Source organism: Cynocephalus volans, chromosome 10, assembly GCF_027409185.1.
Source record: "Cynocephalus volans isolate mCynVol1 chromosome 10, mCynVol1.pri, whole genome shotgun sequence".
Taxonomy (NCBI): domain Eukaryota; kingdom Metazoa; phylum Chordata; class Mammalia; order Dermoptera; family Cynocephalidae; genus Cynocephalus; species Cynocephalus volans.
Window position 1 is genome coordinate 102,011,541 of NC_084469.1, and position 25,962 is coordinate 102,037,502.

The window sequence follows — 25,962 nt, forward strand, 5'->3', positions numbered from 1 at the left end:
GGCCTCTTGGCCCTTTGGCCTCCAACTGAGAGTTACACCATCAGCTTCTTTGGTTCTCGGGCCTTCAGACTTGGACTGAGCCATGCTACCAGCTTGTCTGATCCTCCAGCTTTCAGACAGCCTATCATTGGACTTCTCAGCCTCCGTAATCATGGAAAGCAATTACCCTAATAATTTCCCTGTTATATATTTATATCTATATTTGTTATTGGTCTGTTCAGATTTTCTATTCCTTCGTGATTCAGTTTTGGAAGATTTTATGTTTCTAGAGATTAGTCCATCTCTTCTAGGTTATCCAATTTGTTGACATGTAATTGTTCATAATAGTCTCTTATGATTTCTGTTTCTGTGGTATCGGTAGTATAGCTGGCCCTCCGCATCTGTAGTTTCTGTATTCATGGATTTAACCAACCATGGATCAAAAATATTGGGGAAAAAATTTTTTTTCTTGTCATTAAAGTACCCAGGAGAATGTGCATAGATTATGTGCAAATACTATGCCATTTTATATCTGGGACTTGAGCATCTGAGTATTTTGGTATCCGTGGAGGTCCTAGAACCAATCCCCCATGGATACCACAGGACAACTATAATGTCTTCTTTTTCATTTTTGACTTTTTTTTTTTTTGAGCCTGCTCTTTTTCTTAGTCTAGCTAAAGATTTCTGTTTGCTTTATCTTTTCAAATAAACCAGCTCTTAGTCTCACTCATCTTTTCTGATCTCTATTTCATTTGTCTGCTGTGATCTTTGATAATCTTTCCTTTGTATAACTGGGCTTATTTCTTTTTTCTAGTTCCCTGAGGTGTAATGTTAGGTTGTTTATTTGAGATATTTTTTTTTCAATGTAGGTAATATTGCTATAAATGTCCCTCTTAGAAATGTTTTTGCTTCATCCTATGAGTTTTGATATGTTGTGTTTTCATTTTCATTTGTCTCAAGATATTTTTTGATTTCTCTTTGATTTCTTCTTTGACTCATTGGTTGTTCAGGAGCATGTTGTTTAATTCCAATGTATTTGTGAATTTTCTAGTTTTCCTCCTGTTATTGATTTCTACTTTTACACTCTTGTGGTCAGAAAAGATACTTGATATGATGTCAGTTTTCTTAAATTTTTAGGACTTGTTTTGTGGCCTAACATATGATCTGTCTTGGAGAATGTTTTGTGTGCCCTTGAGAAGAATGTGTATTGTGCTACTGTTGGATGAATGTTCTGTAAAAGTTTGTTAGATCCATTTGGTGTATAGTGTTGTTTGAGTCCAGTGTTTTCTTTCTGATTTTCTGTCGGGATGACATGTCCATTATTGGAAGGATGTTGAAGTCCCGTACTATTATTGCATTGCTATTTCTTTCTTCAGATCTGTTAACATTTGCATTATGTACTAGGTGCTTTCTACATATATAGGAGCATATGTATTTATAATTGTTATATATTCTTGATGAATTGACCCCTTTGTCATTATATAATGAATTTGTCTCTTGTGACAGCTTTTGCCTTAAAGTTTATTTTGTCTAATATAAGTTTAGCCACTTTTGGTTACCACTTGCATGGAATATCTTTTCCCAATCCTTCACTTTCAGCCTGTGTGTGCCCTTAAAGCTAGTCAATCTCTTGTAAGTAGCATGTAGTTAGATCTTACTTTTTTAAATCCATTCAGCCTGTATCAGTCCATTTCTGTTGCTTAAAATAAAACACACAGAACTGGATAAATTATAAGAAAATTAAATTTAGTACTTAACAGTTTCAGAGGCTGGGAAGTCCAAAGTCCAGGGACACATCTGATGAAGGCTTTGGTGGTGGCAATAGTGACAGCAAGGTATCACATTGTAAAAATGGTGGAGCAGAGACAGCAAAGACTAACTTTCTCATTCACTCTTTTTCTAAAGCCCTCAGAACCATGCCCATGACCACCATTTTTAATCCATTCATTATGGCATGGTCCTACAATCTGATCACCTCTTTAAGGCCCCACCTTTCAATTACCATAATATGATTTCCTACTCTCAACAGTTACAGTGAGGATTAAGTTTGGGGAGGACGTTCAACCCAAGGCATAGTCACTCTATGTCTTTTAAGCGGCAAATTTAATCCTTTTAGATTTAAAATAATTATTGCTAGATGAAGACTTATTGTTGCCATTTTATTAATTGTTTTCTGTTTTGTAGTTCCTTTGTTTCTGTCTTTCTTGCTTCCTTTGTTATTTGATGACTTGTGCTGGTATACTCTGATTTCTTACTCTTTATGTTTTGTGTCTCTACTACTGGTTTTTTATTTGTATTTACTATGAGGCTTACATAAAACATCTTATAGTCATAACAATCTGTTTTAAGCTGATAGCAACTTAACTTTGATTGCATACAAAAATGTACACTTTTAATTCTTCCACACACCCTTTGTTATTGATGTAACAATTTACTTTTTATATTGTGAATCCATTAACAAATTATTATTTTTATTTGTAATACTTTGTCTTTTAAGCTTTATACTAGAGTTAGGTGATTTATGTACCACTATAACAGTATTAGAGTATTCTGTATTTGACTATATGCTTACCTTTGCCAGTGAGTTTCATATCTTCATATGTTTTAATGATGCTTATTAGTGTCCTTTTGTTTCAGCCTGCAGACCTCTCTTTAGCATTTCTTGTAAGACGTATCTAGTGGTGATGAACTCCTTCAGTTTTTGTTTGTCTGGGAAAATCCTTATCTCTCCTTCATTTCTGAAGGAGGGCTTTGCTGGGTATAGTATTCTTGGTTGGTAATTTTTTTTCTTTCAGCACTTGGAATATATTATCCCACTCTCTCCTGTCCTGCCAGGTTTCTGCTGAGAAATCTGACAGTTTTGTGGGGGCTTCCTTGTATGTAATGAGTTGCTTTTTACTTGCTGCTTTTAAAATTCTATCTCTGACTTGACAATTTAATTATACTGTGTTTCAATGATCTCTTTACAGTATAGTAGAGGAGATATAAAAACATCTAACCAAACAAATTTATAATTTCAAGTTTATGATGAATTTGAAGATCAAACAGAGAGTGATATTAAGAGAAAATACCCCCCCAAAAAAGGCTTTGTTTTTTATGGGAGTGAGTGCAGTAGTAAAAACCCAAAAAGGTTACATCAAGGACATGACATTTAAACTGAGATAAAAAATACAAGGAAATGGAGTTAGCCAGATGGGAATAGAGATTCAGGGGAGGGGTGTCACGGTATGGGAAGTGTTCCTTATAGAGACAGTATCATGGATCTTTTGATTAATTGGTTAATTATATCTTAGATTGAGAGGGGAGAAGTGTGCATTAAGGATTAATTCCAAGTTTGACACTAGCAGCCATTTACGGAAATAGAGGAATATGCTGAGTGAGGAAATATGATTAAATCTTTGTTATAGAACTGATGGTAAAAAAAAGATTCATTAAAATGGTATAAATCAAGTAAAAATAGAAAAAAGAAAACCAAAAACGTTATAGTGCTTTAGTTTCGTGAATAGAAAATCAGTTGAGGAATTAGACTGAAAGGCTGAGCATTGAAAAGATAAGTACTCCAAGATAATTCATATGTGTCAAGTCAATCTTACCAAGGTGTATATGTTTATATACAGACAGCCAAATTCTCTGGGTGGTCCTGCAGCCAACCCTGAGCCCCTCCTCAGTCCCCAGCTGAGGCCAAACATCCAGGATACTCCTTGCCAGTTGAGCTATCTATCGAGCCTGCTGAGCCTGAGCTTCTGCTCCCTCCTCTCCCCAGTGGCTGGGACTATACTTGATGATGTACATTTGGTACCTGGTTCGGGGGGGGGGGGTTCCATGAAGAAGATCGGGCAGCCTCAAAGCATTCTTCTGTCTTATGGATTTGTACTAAGAGTCTATGTGAGAGTCACAGGCTGAGAACAAGGAATTGTTTTCAGTTGGCTTTAACTCTGTGGAGACCTCGAGAAACTGGTCCTGATTAAATGATGAATGCAGCAGAGGAATTAAGCAGTCCAGAGAATGAGGGGTGAATGTGTTTGGTTTCAAGCAGGTTGAGGAAAAGCTGTCTCTTTTAGATTCTATAAAAGCTAAAGAGGCTAATGGCTCTGAGGTATTTTCTCTATCCTGCTCCAGGTAAAAGAGGCCCTTCCCCATAGAAACATGATTTTTAAAAGTCATGTACTTAGATACTGACCACCTTCTACGTAGAATGCCAGCAGATAGATGTAGGAGTGACGAATTTAAAAATCACCCTTTGGCAATCACCATATAGTAGTAATAATCATTTACCCCAGAAGCTTCATTGAATGAATATGTTTTCCCCTTAAATAGGTATCTTGACCCCCCAACTTCACATCCTTCACAAAAATCAATTACCAATGGATTCTAAATTTCAAAGTGAAAGCTAAATAATAAAGTTTCAAGAAGATAACAGAGCAGAATATCTTATGACATTGGGAGTTGGGAAAAACTTCTTTATGTAAGTTATAAATATGACTGAGTATAAATGGAAGATAAACTGGACTACATTAAACTTGAGAACTTTTGTTCATCAAAACATACCTTTAAGAAAGTCTTAGAGAGAAGAGAATTACTGTATGTGTAACTGACAAAGGGCTTGTGTCCAGAATATAATAAGAACTTTCACAGATTAATTCCAGAAATTCAAACAATCCAATCGAAAAATGAATAAGCGGCTTGAGCTGGCTCTTCACAAAATGCACTGTTAAAGGACAGTAAGCATGAAAAATAAAATTTTTTATCATCATTAGTAATCAGGCAAATGTAAATAAAATCTGTCACTGTACACTTCAGAATGGCTAAATGCAAATGCCAGGTGTCAGAAAGTAGCAAAACTGGAATTTGCATACACTGCTGCTGGTGGTGTAAAGTAGAAAGATATTTTGAACAGTTTGACATTGTTTACTAAATTTGAACATAAGAATATACCCTTTAATGCAACCATATAGCACGCTTATTTGAAATAGCCCAATATTAAATGCAACTCAAATGTCAATCAATACAAGAATGCATAAATATATTGTGTGTATTTATGAGTATCTGTGGCTGCTTGCCAACTACCACAGGAGGTTCGGATAGTTGTGACAGCCTGCAATGGTTGCCATAGACCTTGCTTTCACCATTGCATTCATATCACCAAGCTTGGCATGTGGTAAGCCCTGGAAAAATACTTGTCAATGTTAGTTTGTGTCTGTCTTTCCTATAAACTAATTGCCAAGATTCTTTTTTTTTCCCAAAATCGTATTTAATTTTTTTAATTGAATCATAGTTGATCAAATCAATATTCCTAGTATATGTATTGTTACAAATTGTACTTATTCTTTATGACCCTTGTCCAATCTCTCCATATCCCACTCTCCCTCCCACCACTGATAACCCTAGATTTCTTCTCTCCCTCTGAAAGAGTAATGGTTACTCTGTTGATTTGTTGCCTAGATGATCTGTCTAATGCTAGGAGGTGTGTTCAGGTCCCCCAATATTATCATAGAGCAGATGCTTCTCCTGTCACTCTGGAATGGGCTTTGTGGAGAGAGACATCCTCTTCTTTTCTTTAGTCTCTGCTGGTGACTCTCCTTGTGTCAATGCACTCCAGTGGCTGGTGGACCATCTGCATGGTGGTTGTGATGTCTAGCCCCTTTTGTGGCAGCTGTGGTTACTGTGGTGTCTATGGTGGGCCACCCATATGGAGGTGATGTTTTTGGCATGCTCCTTGGTGCTGGTGGTGTGCCTGGCTGTGGGGGCAGGGTCCAGTCCCCAGTTCCATACCTCAGATTGCCTGGCAGGCCCTGAGGCACTGGCATGGTGTGCCTGGTTGTGGGCGAGGGGTCCATCCTGGCTCCAGTCTCAGGTCCCCTGGGAGGCTTCGAGACACTGATGGTGTGCCTAGGCCGGAACTAATTTGTTGTCCTTTGCTTACTTCTAAAAAGAGGGAACTTCCTGTGGGAACCAGTACTTGAGCTGTGTGTTTGAGCTAAATTGCTACTTTGCTGCTGTTTCCCTAGGGAAGGCTTTTTGTGCAGTTCAGGGCTTAATAGTTACCTTATAGATACTTCTGGCTTTCCAGAGACCTAATGCACCTGGGTTGTATAGAAACCCTGATCAGGGCTTGCATCTTTTCATCAAACTGCACCCCATTCAATTCTGTATTCCTGACAAGTCTCCTCCTCTTGAGTAGTCCTGCACTGATTGGGGGTCTTTGCTGTATCCCAGTGTTCTCCCAGTGGGCCCATCTCCTCCACCGCCTATGCTCCAAACACTTCCCATAGGACGGGCCCTGCACTGGTCCCTTGGGATGACTCACTGGCCTTTTTTCAGTTCTGGCTCCTCCTGTGTGGGTCCACGGGAACCCTATTAGTGGTCTTGTTGTCCTGTGGGCCACTAAGGCCCTCTTCTCCCCTGCCACCTCCAGGCAACTCCATCTGAAGGGCACAGCTGCAGCTTCTGCCAACTCCTGCTCTATGTGCTCAGCAGCTCCAGCCTTAAAGCGGCCATGGCACAAAACACTCTGAGCAGTTTTTTTCTTTCATCGTGGCTTCTCCCACCTTCATGAACTGCATAGGTCTCTCCTCCTCTTCCCCTGAGCCCTAGTGGCCCCAGCTTGGCTGTTGTTACATTTTTATAGTTGCAAATAGGTTGATTTGTGGAAGAGAATGACATGGGACCATCTGTTCCACCATCTTGACTGGAACTCTAATTGCTAAGATTCTTAATTCCATTTTTCCACAGACTTCTTGAAGTCCCCTCATATATTATGGAGGAGTTTTCAGTGAAAGAAAAAGAACTAGCTATAGATACACACAGCAATATGGATGAATCTCATAATGTTGAATGAAAGAAGTTAGACACAAACTAATGCATGGTTTTATTTATATATATGAAGTCCAAAAACAGGCAAAATTAATCTATGGTATTAGAAGTCAGAATAGTGCTTCCATTTGGGTAGGAGAGTGGGGTATTGATTTAGGTGTGGCATAATGAGTGTGTCAGGATGTAGAAATTCATGATAATGTACTATGTATTTGTAATTCTGCATTTTAAAAATATACCTCATTAAGATGTTTAAAAAATGAACTCTCTGAAATTTCTAAATGTTAGAAAGAGATCAACAGAGGGAACATAAGCATAAGTAAGAAGGAATAAAAATAAAAGCAAAATTGAATGGGAAAAAAGTAGAACTGATCAATAAGCTGATGGACAAACTTTGGATAATGTCTGATTGAGCACTCCACTCACTCCATACATTTTCTGCCCTCTGCTAGGACCTCGGGGGAGAGGGTCAGATCTCTTTGAGTGTTTCTAAGTGATATTCTGTTAAGTGAGCCACTATTTGAAATGTACTTAGAGTTTATTTTGTGAATCATAGTATTACTCTAATGCTTTGGATCAAAAGTTGAATATTACTTTTTTAGGCAAGCCAGATAGTAGTTATCCAAAATATTCTGAATGGTTATTTTCTTAGGCCATCATTATCTTGGACAGAAAAAGTCCTGAGTGTGTAAGTGTGTGTGTGTGTGTGTGTGTGTGTGTGTGGTGGGAGAAGTGGAGGATGATATTCCTTATCCATTTATCTACTTGACTTTTATCCATAGCACTTATTACCATCTGATATAATACATACAAGGGGACTTCAAATTTTTCATGGAAAAATGGAATTAAAAGATAAAAATAAAAATATAATCTATTTCTCAACATTAGCTCCATCAAATTCAAGACATTTTTGTAAGTGATGATAACCAGCCATTTAGTCCATCCCTAAAGAACTGAGTGTCCTGGGAACTTACCATGTCAATGCAATGTTTTTTACATGATTAACTGAAGAAAAGTGAGTGCCCTTTAAAGATTTTTTAAGAATAGGAAACAAAAAGAAGTCAGAAGTAGTCAAATCAAGACTGTAAGGTGGATGCCTAATAATACCGTATTGAAACCCTCATAAAATTGCCCTTGTTTAATGAGAAGAATGACCAGGAGCATTGTCATGGTGGAGAAGGATGCTCTGGTGAAGATTTCCTGGGTGTTTTTCTGCCAAAGCTTTGGCGAACTTTCTCAAAACACTCACATGATATGCAGATGTTCTTGTTCTTTGGACCTCCAGAAAGTCAACCAGCAAAATGCCTTGTGCATCCCAAAAACCTGTTGCCATGACCTTTGCTCTTGACCAGTCTTCTTTTGATTTGACTGGACCATTTCCACCTCTTGGTAGCCATTACTTTGATTGTGTTTTGTCTTCAGGAATGTACTGGTAAAGCCATGTTTCATCTCCTTTTACAGTTCTTTGAAGATACACTTCAGGATCTTGATCCTGCTTGTTTAAAATTTCCATTGAATGCTCTGTTCTTGTCTGCAGCTTATCTGAGCACAGCAGTTTTAGCATTCATCAAGTGGAGAGTTTGCTTAATTGTAATTTTTCAACCAGATTTGTGTAATCAGAACCAGTTGAGATGTCTATGGTGTCAGCTATTGTTTCTGTTGTTAATCACTGGTCCTCTTCAGTGAACAAGATGTTTTTCCTGGCGAATTGTTGTGGATGGTCTGCTGCTGTAGGCTTCATCTTGAACATTATCTCATCCTATCATCTCATGTCGTCCTTTTGTAAACTGTCGATTTGGGGTGTGGAGGGTGTTGTCCTCAAACTTTCCATAAAGCATCGATTATATCACCATTCTTCCACTCAGGCATCATCATAAACGTGATGTTTGTTCTTGCTTTGATTTTAGCAGAATTCATGTTACTCTGATGGGGACTCTTTTCAAACTGATAGCTTGTCTGTCTTAGTACCTCAAATTAGATTCTCTTCACATGTTACAAGTTAGTATGAGTTTATTTTAGTGCAGGGCTATCAGTTAGTTCAGTCGGTTAGAGCATGGTGTTATAAGACCACAGTCAAGGATTCAGACCCCCTTACCAGCCAGCTGCCCAAATTAATAATAATAATAATAATAATAAACAAAAATGGGAGGCCATTGTTTGGGCTAGCCAGGTAGCTCAGTTGGTTAGAGCACAATGCTATAACACAAGGGTTTGGTTCCAGGAAAAAAAAAAAAAAAGGATTTTAGTGCAAAAAAAATTGAAATCCATGCATAAATTTTTTATCATACACATTTTCTATGAACTTTTTGAAGACCCCTAGTATTTGTGTTTATTATCTGCTTAGCCCTTTGTAACATGAGATACCTAAAGTGTAGGATCTTTTATATATAGTTCACTGCTTTCTCTTCAGTGTCTAGTGTATTACCTGGCAAAGAGAAAGCCTTTCATAAATATTTGAGGAATAAATGAAGGCTTAAGCCAGAAATAAAGACTTTAAGGGAGGCAACCGGCCTACATGGCTTTGGAGGAGCTGAAAGATGTCTGAATTCAAAAAACCATTTGTGTTGAGGATCCTCAAGATCACTCTCATGCTCAGTGATTCACTAGAAGGACCCACAGGACTCAGGAACTACTTAACCCATGGTTACAGTTTATTATAACAAAAGGGTACAGATCAGAATAAGCAAAGGGAAAAGAGGCGTGGAATGAAGTCCAGGAGAAACCAAGCTTCTAGGCATCCTCTCCCAGTGTAGGTACATGGATAATGCTTAATTCTCCCTGTAGCTCTATGTAGTATTCATGTGAAGTGTTGCCCACCAGGAATGTTCACCTGAACTTGGTGTCCAGAGTTTTTATTGAGGGTTAGTCACTTAGGTATGCAGCACCTGCATGACAGGCTTCATTCACTCAGGTTCAGCTTCCAGAGTTCAAACTGATACATCCTTGCCCAAAGCCTCAGGCATACAAAAACAGGTATTTAATATAAATCATACTGTTAGCATAAACTATCTGGTCAAACTAGTACAGTGTGGCTCAAGGCCTTAGGCATACAGAAACATGCTTATTGGCAAGATATTCCATGGGCTCAGAGGCCATTGCCCATAAACTGAGCCAAGGGACAGTCCTAAAGACAGACCTTTCTCAGGAAAGTGCAAGATTTGAGCAGCCTGGGCCTGCTGAGTAAACCTTTTCTGCACACCATATCATGACCATCTTCTGGTCATGTTGGAGAATAACAACCACCTCAGGAGTTTAGGCTTTTGAGACAAAGTAACCTGCATTCAAGTTATGGCTCGCCACTGTCTGATGATCTTGGGTCAGTTACTCCTGTCTGAGCTTAGGTTTCCTCACCTGTTGAATGACAATAATAAAAACTGCTTCAATAATTATATGAAATTATCCTGCCACTGTTTCTGGCACATCGTGGGTACTCATTCAATAGCAATTGTTATTATTTATATCCATGTGGTGTAGTACTCTATAGCTTCTAATGGCATTCACATAAATGATTTCATCTTCTGCAGAGAGATGGTTAATGATTGATACTTGATGACAGATGAGTAATGCCTGTTCCTTAAAGATTCATGGTTTGAGGCAAGATTCCCATTACTATGTAGTCAAGAGGAATTGAGATTGACTTATACACTAAATTCAGACACTGTCTTGAAGATACTTGGGGAACAAGATGTTCAGGCATATTTCACTATCAGACTCAAAGGATGCCAACCATTGATCTTTCCCTTTGTGGTAGTCCTTGTTCATGCTCCTTTGAGACCCCACTTTAGCCTGTGAACACCTTGTCTTGTGATCAGGGTCTAGGTTCTCAGCAGTCCTGTTTCTGACCTACCTCAGAGGGGACTAAAATAGATATGAACATGCTGTTGTCTAAATCCTAGTATTTGGGAAGGAGTAAGTATGCAAGATTTTGTGGGAGAGGTTCTGCTTAATCACATGTGTTTCACCATTTTTGGCAAAAAGAGAGAAAGCATTAATCTCTCTGGAATTTGATTTCTTCATCCGTAAAATGGGATTATTAAACTGTACCTCCTGGTTATCAAAGCCTAAAGCACCTTTTCTAGCTTCAGGAGAGAGGTTGCTTGGGTATTTAATGGCAGCTGTGTGTGTGCGTGTCTCCACTTAGAATTAGTATGGAGTGGCTTCCAGGCTTGTGAGTATGGAAGCTGTGGACAGCCTGGGTTCTCGGTTTTTATTTCTTCTTCACAAGATCATCTTTCTCAAGACATTTTCTGTCTTTGTAAGGCAAACTCAGAAGAGAAAAGGATGGTGGCTGGGTGGTGGAGAAATTATTCTCAGGTAAGTAGGAAATTGATTTTTCTATAGAAGCCTATGCTTCTTCCTACCAAGTAGATATGTTCCCTTCCAAGGAACAGCACGTCTTTATAGCAAATAGGGCCTGAGTCTCTAGTCAGCTTTTAGGGACTAAGTCTCTAATCATATTTCCTCAGGTCACAGGGGCTCTCATGTGGTTAACAGATTACATAGGGAAATGATCCAATTATCCCAGTATTTACTAACTTAATCTAACTCTTGCCCATTCTGAATGTATGCTTTCATTTTGCTATGATAGACAGTAAGGGAGTGAATATTTACTTCTCTCAGAGTATTTGTACTGTCACTGGAGCATTTATTCAAGTGTCTATAATGTGCTCAGGGCTTTGCTAAAACCTATCAAGAAAGAAAAATAAGGCCAGAAAAGGTCACAATCTAGTTGTGGTGAGATACATTCTGACAGGTGAAAGAGATGCTCTTAAAGCCATGTGACTACGAGATCACTGGTGAATATGTACAGATAGAAGAGGAGTGAGGACCATCAAGGGATAGGAGACCACAGAACTTTGTCAAGGCATTGGGTTCCTCATTCTCCAGTGAACACAGTGGAGAGAAGGTACTTGCCTGATGCCAGCATGTGTGTGATGGCTTAGGACTCAGTGACCTTTGAGGATGTGGCTGTGGACTTCACCCGGGAGGAGTGGACTTTGCTGGATCAAACTCAAAGGAACTTATAGAGAGATGTGATGCTGGAAAACTACAAGAATCTAGTTGTAGTAGGTAAAGCTGGTACCATTCCTTCATTTAGTTTTTTTTCTGGAACAAATATTTAAGTAACTGTATTCTAAGCTCTGTGCTTATTAACGGCAGTGCAGTGGTAAACAGGTCATTGTTTCTCTCTCATAGACCTTACCGTCAAATGACTTCCTCATGAAAATGAAGAGCTATTCATTGCACTAGCTTTGTTTTCTCCATGGATAAAAGACTTAAGACTTCATAAATGTATAGAGAAGTTCAAGCCTGGGTTTCAGGGAAAGATCACCAGTCCTTTTGATATGCAGTGAAAGAGAAAGTGTTTGCATTTTAGATTCATTTCAAAGTTTACTGGTTCGTTAGTTTTGGCATGAATGTTTTGTTGTTTCTCAAGTTATACCTGACAGCATTTGGAATGCCTGAAAAACAGAATCTTGGCCCCTAATTTATGGAAGTATTTGTCATTTCTTGCTCATTCTTCTCCATCACGCATCTTTCCCTGAGAGCAGGGCACCAGCTATATAGACCTGGTATGACTTTTCAAGTGGAACAAGAAGAACTGAGGAGAGTGGAGAAAGTTCTTCAAGGTGAGGGAAAAGGCAGATATGACTCTGTGAGAAACAGTCCTAACCTATGATAGGTGCAGTCCATTTGGAAGTGTTAAGTTAGAAGCTTTTGAAGATGCACTTTTTTTCTGAGAATATTGAGGCCATTTGGTTTCTGAGGTTCCATGGGTACCTTAAACTTCACTTTCACTTTCTATCTTTGAAACTTTCTTTTGGTCTGACAGTAAGATTTGTCCCATTTCTTCTTTAAATTTTTAATTTCCATTTAGCTCTTTATCCATTTCCTTTCAGCTTTATTTCCCTATTTATTTTTTTTGTGTGTGTGTTCACTGTCAGTCTCAATATTTAGAGAATCATTTCTTAGTAAATCATTTACCAATTTGACCACAAGAACTTATTGTTTTCAAACTCTTAATACAGCCAAATTTCTCAATCTGCTTATATTTCTTATATTTTATATTTAAATAAAATATATTGTTTTTCTTTTTGGTGGCAGGCTAGTATAGGGATCTGAACCCTTGAACTTAGTGTTATCAGCAGTCTAACCAAGTGAGCTAACTGGCCAGCCCTCAACTATATTTCAAGTCAGTGTTTGAAAGTACCTACACATTGGCCATGCATTTTTAACACTATTTCTGTAAGAACTTAAATTGTTATTTATCTTATTTCAGATTGGGAGATTCATACTAATACCAAATGGTCAGCACCTCAGCAGATTTTTTTGCAGGGAAAAACATCCAGTGTGGTGGAAATGGTAAGATTCACAAGGTATAATTTTTTGCCTTCCACATTAGAGGAAAATTGGAAATTCTAGAAAATAGAAAAGCAGCGTAATAACCATGAGATATGTTTGAGATTAGTGTTATTCACCTGATAAAAAAGCTGTCTCTTGGAGAGATTCTTGAGTATCATGAATTTGGCAAATAGTCTAAACAGTCCTCAAAATATATTTCTTTTCAGAGTTCCCTCAACTAAACATTCCCATATATTGATCTCAGAAGAAGTTTTTGATAAATAATTTGATCTTTGGCAATTATCAGCTAAACCATATTAGAAGCCCTATGAAAATAAAGAATATAATGGAACTTTCTCACAGAAGAGTCACTTCATTCTACTTGAAAGCACTTAGGTCTGGAACCATGCATTGCATGAAAATGGTAGGAAAGAAACAAAAAAATAAAACATTTCAACTATACTAATTTATTTACTATACATAACAAGTTGGGGTAGAGGACAGAATCTCTGAATGAAATAAATCTGGAAAACTTTTATAAGTCATCATTAATCTCTTCATCAGCAGGAGACAAACCACATTGGAGAGGAACCTTTTAACTTTAACCAGTGTGAAAGAGCATTGAGTGACTGCTCATGCCTTAAGACTCACAGGAGAACTTTTAGAAAGAAAACTTGTGAGTGTAATCAGTGTGAAAAAGCCTTGACAAAACACTCTACCTTTACCCTACAAAAGAAAACCAATGTTGGAGAGAAACTTTCTCAATGTAATCAATGTGACACAGCCTTCAGCCAAACTCCACATTTTCTGGTCTTCAAGAAAACTCACACTCAAGAAAAACCTTATAAATGCAGTGACTGTGGAAAATGCTCACCTTCCTTCTTACACCTCAGAGAATGTGTGAGAATTCATGGTGGTGAGAGGCCATATGCTTTTACAGAGTGTGGGAAAGCCTTTTCTCATTCTATGGGCCTTTATGTGCACCTGCAAGCTCATAATGTAGAAAAACCCTATGAATGTAAAGAATGTGGGAAAGCCTTTATTCAATTTTCATATCTTACTCAACATTTAAGAACTCACAGTAGACCGATGCCTGAGGAATGTGTGAAATTTGAGAAAGCCTTTGCTTATTCTCCAGATCTTGCTAAATGTGGAAGACTTAATACTAGAGAAAAACACTATGTTTGTAAGGAATGTGGCAAAGGGTTTACTTGTTTCTCAAAACTTACCATTCACATGCGAGTTCACACTGGAGAAAAACCCTATGAGTGTAATAAATGTGGGAAAGCCTTCACTGATTCTTCAGGTCTTACAAAGCACGGAAGAACTCATACTGGAGAAAAGCCTTATGACTGTAAGGAATGTGGAAAAGCCTTTGCTAGCTCTTCACATCTTACTGTACATATGAGAACTCATACTGGTGAGAAGCCTTATCAATGTAAGGAATGTGGGAAAGCCTTTAGTAATTCCTCTTGCTTTAAAAGTCACATGCAGACTCACCTGGGTAAGGAATGTGGGAAAGCCTTTAGTAATTCCTCTTGCTTTAAAAGTCACATGCAGACTCACCCAGGTGTGAAACCCTATGACTGTAAGCAGTGTGGAAAAACCTTTATTTGATCCTCATTTCTTATTCAACACTTAAGGAGTCACAGTGTAGAAAGGCCTTTTGAATGTAAGGAATGTGGGAAAGCCTTTAGTTACTCCTCACACCTTAGTCAACACAAAAGAACACACACTGGAGAGAGACCATATAAATGTAAAAACTGTGGGCTAGCCTTCACTATTTCATCAGGACTTACAGTGCACATGAGAACTCACACTGGTGAACGGCCCTATGAATGTCAGGAATGTGGGAAAGCCTTTACTTGATCCACATATCTTTTTCGACATTTAAGAGCTCACAGTGGGAGAAGCCATATATAAAAAAGTGTGGGAAACCTTCACTAATTCCTCATGCCTTACTGAACGTGTAAGAATTCACACTTGAGAAAGAAGCTTATGCTTGGAAAGAACATGGGAAAGCCACTACTTTCTCACTTAATATATACTAATTCATAGTGGAAATGTACACATTTATAAGGAATGTGGGAAGCCTTCCTTGGTGTCTCAGATCTCAAGAATTCTAATAGAATAGAAGCCATATGAATGTAAGGAATGTGGGAAAGCCTTGGCTCTTCCATATGCCTCACTTACTATTCATGTGTCTGTGCATCCTAGGAAACATGCTATGAATGTGCAGAATGTAGGAAAACCTTGACTCAACCCTCACACTTTCCTGAGTCTGTCTGTCATGTTGGGAAGAAACCACTATGACTGTGAGGAGGGTGGGAAGGCTTCCACCATTTTCCTCAGACCTTACTGAGCTTGTGAGCACATTGGATATAAATGCAAGTACTCTGGATGTAAGGAATGTGTTGAAACCTTTCATTTTGCCTTATACCTTAATATTTGCCTGTAATCTCACAGGTGTGAAAAATCATGAGTGTAAGAAATATGGGGCTTTGTTTTGTGTTTATTTTCTACTTTGGGAAAATGTAAAAACACACATTATTGAGAAATCTCATTAGTGAAAGGAATGTGGGAAAGCCATTGATCTTTGTCATAGGAAACATGACCCACACTGAAGAGGAACTGTGACTGTAGGGAAGGTAGAAATGGCTGTATTAATTTACAGTACATGCAGAAAGTCACACTGGAGAAATACTGTTTGCATGTAAAAAAAATTGGAATGTTTTTGGTGAATATACAGGCCTTACAGTGTATTTTTTTATAAAAATAAAAATCTTAATGTAAAAAACCTTACAAAAAGGTTTCTCAAAGGTGTGAAAAATCATGAATGTAAAAACCTTACAAAAAGGTTTTAAGTAAAACCTAAAAGAGTAAGGAATTTAGGAAAGTTTGGGGATACAGTTTTTCACTTATTGGATACAAGAGAATGGATACTGGCAAAAAAAATGAAATAAATTTTTATTTAAATGAGTTTGTCTATCTGTGTGTCTTTAAAGACTAGTAATGTTGAGCATCTTTTCATATGCTTATTTACCATCCATATATTTTTGGTGAAGTGTATGCTCTATAATCTTTTATTCCTGTTAAGAGTCTTTGGTTTGAGTTGAGTTGGTTCTTTTAATAAACAGATTTATTGAGTTATAATTGCCATATAATAAAACACATATTTTAAGCATACATCTTAAGTTTTGGCATAAACACACATCCCTGAAACCATCACCATACTCAAGAAAATGAACATATTTATCAGCCCAAACAATTTCTTCCTGCCCTTTTTTAATTCCTTCCTCTCACCATTCCCTTCCCCCTAACTCCTCTGATCCACTGATCTGCTTTCTGTCACAGTAGGCTACTTTGCATTTGGTAGAGTTTTTCTATAAGTGGAATCATGCAGTATGCCTTTTTCTGTGGCTTCTTTTAACCCAGAGTAATCATTTTGAGATTCATTCATGTTGTAGATTACTTTTCACTGTTGAGTAGTATCATTGTAAGGCATACCACAAATTACTTATTCTTTCACATATTAGTTCCACCTTTTGCCTGTTGTAATTAAAGTTGCCTTGAACATCCATGTACAAATTGCTTTAACATGTGCTTTCATTTAAGAGTGGAGTGACCAGATGATATGTTAGTGTACATGTAACTTTTTAAGAAACTACTAAACTTTTCCCAAGTAGTTGTACCATTTGACATTCCCACAAGCAGTGTTTGAGAACTGCAGTTTCTCCTCCACATCTTCGCCAATAATTGGTATGGTTAGTCTCTTATTTTGACCGTTCTAATGGGTGTAGAGTAGTATCTCATGTTTTTAATTTGCATTTACCTGACTAATGATGTTTAACATGTTTTCATGTGCTTATTGGCCTTAAATCTTTGAGGAAGTGTTTGTTTAAATCTTCTGCCTGTATTACATTGGTTTTGAAATTTTTCTTATTGAATTTTGAGTTTTTCATTCTAATATATTTAATATATTTCACTTCAGGTATAATTGCCATATATATTTCAATATATTAGATATATTAGTATATTTAATCTTAATATTTCATAGTTAATATAGTTAACATATTTAAATATATAATAAAGTATATTTTGTATTTTATTTTAATGTAGTTAATATATTTGTATTAGTCCATTTCTGTTGCTTATAACAAAATACCTGGAACTGGGTAATTATAAGAAAATGAAATTTATTGCTTACAGTTTCAGCGGCTAGGAAGTCCAAAGTCCAGAGGGAACACATCTGGTGAAGGCTTTCTTTGGTTGTGACTCCAGTAACAGGAGGGTGTCACATTGTGAAGATGGTGGAGCAGAGAGAGAGACAGACTCTCCTTTCCTTTTAAAGCCTTCAGAAACATGCCTTTGACCACCATTGTTAATCCATTCACTACAACATGGTCCTACAATCTAATCACCTCTTCACGGCTCCACCTTTCAATTACCATAGAAGGACTTCCCACCCTCTTAAGTCACAGTGAGTCCAACTTTCTAATACACAAAACTTAGGAGACACAATTCAAACTTCAGTGAGTTTTGGGGGTACCTAATTCAGTCCACTACAGTATTTAATATAATATGTTGTACTTTGGATACAAGTACAAGGGATCTTGAAAACATTCATGGGGGCTAGCTGGTTAGATTAGTTTGTTGTTAGAGCGTGGTGATGACAACACCAAGGTCCAGCCACCTACAAAAAAGAAAAGGTTAAGTTCATGGAAAGATTCATATTATCTTTTAATTACATTTTTCCACAAACTTTTTGAAATACACTCATACATGATGCACTTTGAGCTAAAATCATTATGTGGCACAAGGTTTGGATCAAAATTGTTGGGGTTTTAGTATTGGGGGGGGTTGTTTGTTTTGGTTTTGGTGTTTTGGTTCCCACCCTCCATGTTGATATCTAATTGTTCCAGCACCATTTGTTGAAAAGATTATTCTTTCTTCTCCCAATTGTCCTAGCATCTTTCTTGAAAACCAAGTTGTCTTTGTGTGTGAGTCTATTTGAACTCTATTCTATTCCATTTACCTACCTGCTTATCTTTATGCCAATACTACCCTCTCTTGACTACTTGATTATAATTATCTTTGAAATCTGGTAGTTAGCCCTCCTACTTTGTTTTCCTTTTTTTTTTTAGCTGTCTAGGAAGGGGATCCGAACCTTGACCTTGGTTACTGCTTTTTGGTTTGTTTTTGTTTTTGTTATTTTCCTTTCACAGTTCTTTTAAAATATAAAAACAATTCTTAAGTTACATCCAGGCCATACAAATATAGGCCATGAGCCAGATTTGGTCTTGATTTGGCCAATGGGCTATACTTTTCTGACCCTTGTTCTAGGACTTCTGAATCTCCATATAAATTTTAGAATTAGTTTGTCAATTTCTACTTCTCCCCTCAAATAACCTGCCAACATTTTGATTAGCATTGTGTTGAATCTATAGATTGATTTGCACTGAATTGACATATTAACATTTAGCCTTCCAACCCATGAATATATCTCTCCACTTACTTAGGATTTAAAATTTTTTCTCAGCAATTTTCAATTTCTCATTCACTACTAGTATAGAGAAATAAAGTTTTTGTGCATAGGTTGATCTTATATCCTGCAACCTCCTTGTTAGACTTATTTGTTCTGGCAATAAGAACAATAAGAATCTATTTTGTAGATTTCATCACATTTTCTACTTGAACAATCCTATTGTCTGCAAATTAAAAAGTTACTTATTTCTTTGCAATCTATATGCCTTTTATGTCTCCTTCTTGCCTTATTACACTAGTTAGAACCTGCATTATATTGCTGAATAGGATTTGTGAAACCAGACATCCTTGTCGTATTTCTGGTTTGGGGGAAGGCATTGAATCTTTTACCATTAGTTGAACATAGTTACCTTTTTTTTTTTTTTTTTTTTTTTTTTGTCTTTTTCGTGACCGGCACTCAGCCAGTGAGTGTACCGGCCATTCCTATATAGGATCCGAACCTGCGGCAGGAGCGTCGCTGCGCTCCCAGCACCGCACTCTCCCAAGTGCGCCACAGGCTCGGCCCTAGTTACCATTTTTTAAGGGGAAAAAATTCCCTTCTAATATGTATTATCTGCCTTTTTGATTATCTGTCTTTTGTTCTAACTATTGGGTGGGAAGTAGTAGCATGGTTTTTAATTTGTATTTCTCTTATGCATAAAGATGTTGAGCATCTTTTCAAGTGTTTATTGGCTATTTGTATATCTTATTTGGAAAAATGTCTTTAGATCCTTTGCCACTACTTTTATTATTTAGTTTTAAGAGTTATCTATATATTCTAGATACAAATCCCTTATTAAATATATAGTTTGCAAATATTTTCTCCCATTCTTTGTATTGTCTTCACTTCCTTTTTTGGGAGGGGGAAGGGTATTGGTGGCTGGTACAGGGATTGAACTCCCTGGACATGGTGTTATCAGCACCAGGCTGTCTTCACTTTCTTGATGGCATTCTTTCAGGTGCAAAAGTACTAAATTTATTTATTTTTTCTTTTGTGGCTTGTGCTTTTGGTGTCAAATCTAAGAAAAACCATTACCTAACCCAAGGACATGAGGATTTGTTTTCTTCTAGGAATTTTATAGTTTCAGCTCTTACATTGAGATCTATGCTGCATTTTGAACTAATATTTGTGTGTAGTGTAAGAAATGTGTCCAGCTTTATGCTTTTGCATGTAATACCCTGTTGTCCCAGCACATTTGTTGAAAAAACTGTTCTTTCCCCCATTGAATTGTCTTGGCATCCTTGTCAAAATCAATTAACTATAAATGTAAAGGTTTACTTCTAGACTCTCAATTCACCTCCACTGTATATGTTTGTCCTTATGCTCATACCACACTGTCCTGTTTATTATAGCTTTACAGTAATTTTTGAAATTGGAAAGTGTTAGTCATTCTATGATTCTTTTCAATTAATCTTTGTATATGGTACATGGGTCAAGATTTCCTTTGGAGGGAGTGGGAGGCACGTGAATGATTTTTTTCCAACACAATTGGTTGGAAAAAATCTTTTCTCTATTGGCTTATCTTTGCACCTTTTTCGAAAGTCAGATTGATCATGTATGTTTAGGTCTATTTCTGGGATCTCTTCTGTTCAATTAGTCTGTGTATTTATCCTTTGCTAATACTACACTTTTTTGATTACTGTAGCTTTCTGGTAAGTCATGAAAGCAAGTAGCATGAAGGTTCCAACTTTGATATTAATTTTCAGAATTATCTGGGATATTCTATGTTCTTTGCTTTTCCACATAAATTTTAAAATCAGCTTTTTTTCTTTTCTTCCTTTTTTTCTTTGGTGGCTGGCCAGTATGGGGATCCAAACCCTGGACCAAATGAGGCCATCCCCTAAAATGAGAATATTGATTTCCATAAAAAGCTGGCTGGGATTTTGAGATTCAGTTGAATCTAAAGATAAATTTAAAGAGATAGCATGTTAATAATATTGGCTGTTTTGATCCATAGATCTGGTCTATACCTGCCATGGTCTGAATGTTTGTGCCCCCCCAAAATTCATATGTTGAAATCCTGACCTCCAATGTCATGATATTAGGGGGTGGAGCCTTTGGGAAGTGATTAAGTCATGAAGGAGAGTCCTCATGAATGGCATTAGTGCCTTTGTAAATGAGGTCCCAGAGAGCTCACTTGTTCCTTCCACCATGTAAGGACAGAACAAGAAGACGGCTGTCTGTGAACCAGGAAGCAGACCCTCACCAGACACTGAATCTGCTAGTACCTTGATCTTGAACTTCCCAGCCTCCAGAACTGTGCGGAATAAATTTCTGTTGTTTATAAGCCAACCAGTCTTTAGTATTTTGTTACAGAAGCCCAAGAAGACTAAGACAATCTCCCTGTTTTATTAGTTCTTATTTGATTTCTCTCAACAGTGTTTTGTTGTTTTCTGTATTGCACATATTTCTTTGATTCTATTGTAAATGGTAGTTTTTAAATTTCATTTGTTCAGCGTTAGTGTATAAAATCACAATTTATATTTGGTTATTGACCTTGCATCCTGCAAACTATATATTTAACTATTAGTTCCTGTAGCTTTGGGGGATATTCTGCACAAATAATTGCATCCTTTGTGTATTAAGGTAGTTTTACTTTCTGATATCTGTGCCTTTTATTTCTTTATATTTAATTATTGCACTGGCTAGGACCTCCTGTACAGTGTCAAATAAGAATGGTGAGAACTGACATCCTTGCCTTATTCCCAACTTTAGATAGAAAGCATTCAGCCTTTTAGGTATGGTGTTAGCTGTAGGTTTTTTGAAGTTGGCTTTATTATATTGAGGAAGTTTCCTTTCTGTTCCCAATTCACTGAGAGATTTTTTTATGAAAATCTTTTAACATAGAACCCTTTCTTAAGACGTCTGAGAACTTTAGTTTGGTGTCTCATAGACCCTTATGAATAGCTATAATATCTAGAATCTTAAGGTGCCTTGAAGTCTGTTCCCATTAGACAGTAGAGCTTCTAAGAATCTTGGGCATTGTTTCTCCATAGTTTTACAGACAGTGGCCCAAGATAGAGAAGGGCCTAAGAGATTTTGGCCTTTTTTTTTTTTTTTTTTTTTTAATGACATAAACCCAGTAAAATTAATGAAAATAAATAGGAAATTTTTTTAAAAAAAATTGTACTGGTAAAAACAAGGCCAACTTTGACTAAAACAGAAAGAAATAGTACAAAATTAAAAGAGGGCTTTGAACTCCCAAACTGTGGACAGGGAGCAAGATGAAATAGGCCAATGAAACCACTCAGCTGAAAATATGGTCTACTTTTTATGGGAAAGCGAATATGATTTGGAGGACAGAGCTCCACGAGAATCGTTCCTGTGGAGCTGTACTGGTTCTTAAACAGGGAACAGGCAACATGCTCTGGCCTGGATTTCAGAATTGCAGTGGATAAGGGGCTGCTGTGGACCACCCATTCCTCCCCACCCACACATTTTAAATAGGAATGCCTTTTCTGATTTTCCTATTCCTGTCTCAAACTGTATGGTCTTCAGTGGTCTACACTGCTGACTGAGAAGACTCCAGGATCCCAATATTCTTCAGAGACACGTAGCCTCTAGAGGTACTCTTTGCCCAAGTGTAGGGTTTATGTGTTAAGGGCTCAAACTGTGGAGCCCAACTGCTGGAGTGTGAGTCCTGCAGCTGTTACTTTTGAGCTAGGTGTCCAGGGCACTTCCTTTAGCCTCTCCTAAGCCTCATTCCCCATTTGTTAAATGAGTCCATTAATAAGGCAAATGATTTTGTTACTAAATATCAGTGGAAACTTTCTAATAGTCATAACTGTCACAAGGGCTGGTGAGAGCTTACAGTTATTTTGCCCTTACTGGATGCCATAAAATACCCTAAAAGTTTTCTGTGGGTCAGCTCACTTCTTCAGTATAACTCTCTGAGGGAGCTACTGTTATTATTGTTTTCTGTGATTTATGTAACATGAAATATCCACCATCTTCTCTGATGGATTCTAGCGCACCAAGTTTCACTTTAATCCACCCAGTCTTTAGAGTTCACAGAGGAACACTAGTTACTGATGACTTCAGACTTTCTGGCCTCATCCAAAATTAGCAGTTGATTTATATTCCTATAGGTCCTGTATTACTGTTGGCCAGATATTCAGAATTACTGTGTTCCTCTGAGCACAGAACTCGCAGTTCAATTAATCTATAAATATCTTCAGATGGAAACCCCAGTATCAAAGTTTCAGCCAACCCAGAACTGCCAGCAAAACTGAATCTGCCCTTGCTAAAAACGTAGTGAACTGTTAATTGTAGAGTATGTGAAATGCACAAAGAAATAATCTTGGAGCAAGTTGGGATAAAAGTAAATAGTTAAGACAGGTGGGTAGCACTAGGCTGAGCCTTGCTTACCAGGACTGAAGACTCTGGCCCATCATTCTGCAACTGTGATCCTAGAATGAATAGTTTATACTATTTCTTTTTCCTCTCTTGTTTGGAAGTTACACAGCAAGCTGCATCCATCTGATTGGACACATACATCATGTACACTCTTGTTAGACATCACGTATTTCAGAAGATAAGCATGACAGTAATAAAGCACATGATTTTGTTATTAAGCCACTTACTCTACAGATCCCAAGATGAATCCAAAATCGCCCCCATTGCTGACCCCCAGACACCTATTAAGCCTGCATGAAATTATATCAGAGTTAGACTGACCTTTTTTTTTTTTTTTCAATCACTTTGCTTTTTAGTAATCATTCTTCAAATTCAGAACCACAAACACTCAGGGAAAGACACAGAAGGGCTGTTTATCTTTCCCCACCATTTTGGCACTTATAGACAATATAATTTATTTAGTTCCAGATTATAACAGTTACATGTTGGTTTTCAGGAATTATAAGGAAATGGAAGACTACTGCTGTCATCACGTAAGAGGGACGAAATCTTTATTCCTTTGTCAATTGCACATATCTTAATATTGACAAGGGAAGGTAAATACTTTTCTAAAAGTATACATGAGCATTTAATGACACCGTAGGTTTTGGTTTTGAACCCTGAAAACCCCCATGTTTAGTCTCATTGGTAATATGTATTCAAATATGTCTCAATTCTGAACCCGTATGTGCTGCAATTTTGCATCTTTATGTAAATAGTGAGAGGGGCCTTTGTTTTGAGGAAAATACTAGAGTACTCTTTTTTAAAAAATATTCTAAAAATCTGGCCAATAACAATACAGAATCCAGAAAAGTGAACTTTTCATATGGAAGAAAAACTATCCATTTAGATTTTAAAAGCCTATTTTCAGTTTTGGGGTCTGCTTTTTTAAAAATTTCTTTAAGAAATCACAGATTTTAGGCAAACACATCACAAAGTCTTCTTAGATTTGTATGAATCTATGGTGTTTTAATGTAAATGCTTTCACCTTAACATGGCTTTTACAAATGCATGTGAGGAAATCTCCAGGGTTTCTATACTGCCTACCCCAAACTGACTGTTGTCAGAGCCCATAGGGGCCCCCACAGGAGAAGCCTGTGTTATTCTCAGATGAGATTCATCCAAGTGGGAAATTCACATCTAGCGCAGTAGTTTTGGGCCATCCCCTTTCTGAGCCTCAGTCTCTGTCACCTCAAAGACATTGAGGTGGGTCCCCTCAGGGCTTATCTTTGACATAAAATTATTGCCCCCACCAGTCTTTGCATTCATGGAAGGTATTCATGTGTGGAAAAGCCTCCACCTGAGGGCTCAGTGTTAATTGTTAGCAGTGGGGAGCAGAGCAGGCTGTGGTGAGGAGACATTCCACTGACTTTAGTTTCTGGGCGCTCTGGAACTCTTACCCTCTGGAACTTCCTTCTCCTCCACTACTACCACTCAACAAAACATTAAAACGGGGAATTGGTTTCGTCAGTGAACTAGATGTATTCCAGTGAACAGGCAGCCTGTGCTTTGTATCTGCATGTGTGCAGTCTTGTCACTTCCCCTAGAAAAGAGGAACCTCTGTGATTCTGGCTCTGTGTATAACTACAGGTGGCCAAGGCAGAGGTATTGGCAAAGGCTGTGTGTGTTTGTGGTGGAGCTCAGGAGAGCTAATGGGCATTTTACTTGTGCCTCAAAATGCCACACTTTGTCCCTAGAGCAAAGCCCATAGTACTTGGTCAATAAAAGTGTGTAAATATCCTCACACTTCACCTAATAATACCTTGTTAGACTGTGATTAATATGTGGTAAAGAAAAGAACCTAACACCTTCAAACCTTTTTTTCATGGATTCAGAGTGAAATTTTTATTTTAAACACGTGGTCCTAATGTTTAAATTTAATATTGGTAATTAGGTCCGTAGCCGTTTAAGGCCCTTCTGGCCAGGTATTTTATCGAGCTGGTTTCTGTGAGAAGCACAGACCTCCAGAAGTTGAGATTTCTTTTAAGCAAGATTTCCAGTTCTAGGTGACTCTATTAAATAATATTAATAATGATCCTCTTGCCTGGCCGGTTAGCTCAGTTAGAGCGTGGTGTTATAACACCAAGGTCAAGGGTTCGAATCCGTGTAAGGCCAGCTGCCAAAAAAAAAAAAAAAGTCCTCTTAACCTTTCTTAAACCCTGCTTCTAAGACAGTCGTTTTATTCATTGGAGTGCCTGGAAAAGGCACAAAGAGGGGGCTATTGAGATTTTTTAACACTCTGGCTTGGGTTTTAAATGTAGTAATTACCGCAAAGCACCGTAACACGCATCTTTCGATTGTGCAGGTGTAAGAGTCAGTACTCTCTTGGCCCTGACAAGATCCCATTTCTTGGCAGATAATTTCAAGTGCTGATAGGGGTGAGTGGATGGATGTGTGTTTAAAGTATCTGGATCTCATTGTTTAAACTGGGGTCCGGAGAAAAGAATCCCTGACTTCTGGGGGTCTTTGGTCAGGAAGAGGGTGGGGCGCGGGGGGGACGATGACCACACAAGGGTATCTACGGTGGGCTAGAAGTGAGGCTTGGACCCCCTCCCTAGCGGCTGCACGGTCCCCTTTTTGTCTGGGGACCCTTTTTCCTTTGGGGAACACCGTATGGAATCAAAGTCCTGGGCTTAAGTTCCTGCGGATCCTGTTACCTAGCTATGAGGCCAATAGCAACTTACTTGACTTGCTGTGCCTATGTTTCCTCTTAAAAAGAGTAAAATGCGTCTCCAACCTTCGTCCTATCTCCTAGCGCGGGCCGCTTCCCACGCCTCCCGGCCCTTCTTGGCCCCGCCCCCATCCGGGCCCGCCTCTCGCGCCCAAAGCCGGAAGCGGAAAAGTGCGTTAGTCGCGGCGCAGCCTTTCTTGGAGCTGCCTCCAGCGGCTGGGGACGGGTTTCCGCGTCA

General features: G+C 38.0%; 2 protein-coding genes across 2 annotated transcripts in view; both read left to right on the forward strand.

The window, feature by feature from the left end:
• Positions 1-25,962, forward strand: part of LOC134387219 (zinc finger protein 177-like) — a 60,160-nt gene that overhangs the window by 14,299 nt on the left and 19,899 nt on the right. The gene's annotated exons all lie outside the window — the stretch shown is intronic.
• On the forward strand, positions 10,512-15,121 carry LOC134387577 (zinc finger protein 559-like). The gene is given in 7 exon segments (XM_063110010.1): positions 10,512-10,539; positions 11,018-11,106; positions 11,736-11,862; positions 13,073-13,155; positions 13,702-14,622; positions 14,689-15,039; positions 15,041-15,121. Coding segments are annotated over 7 exon segments (1,680 nt in total).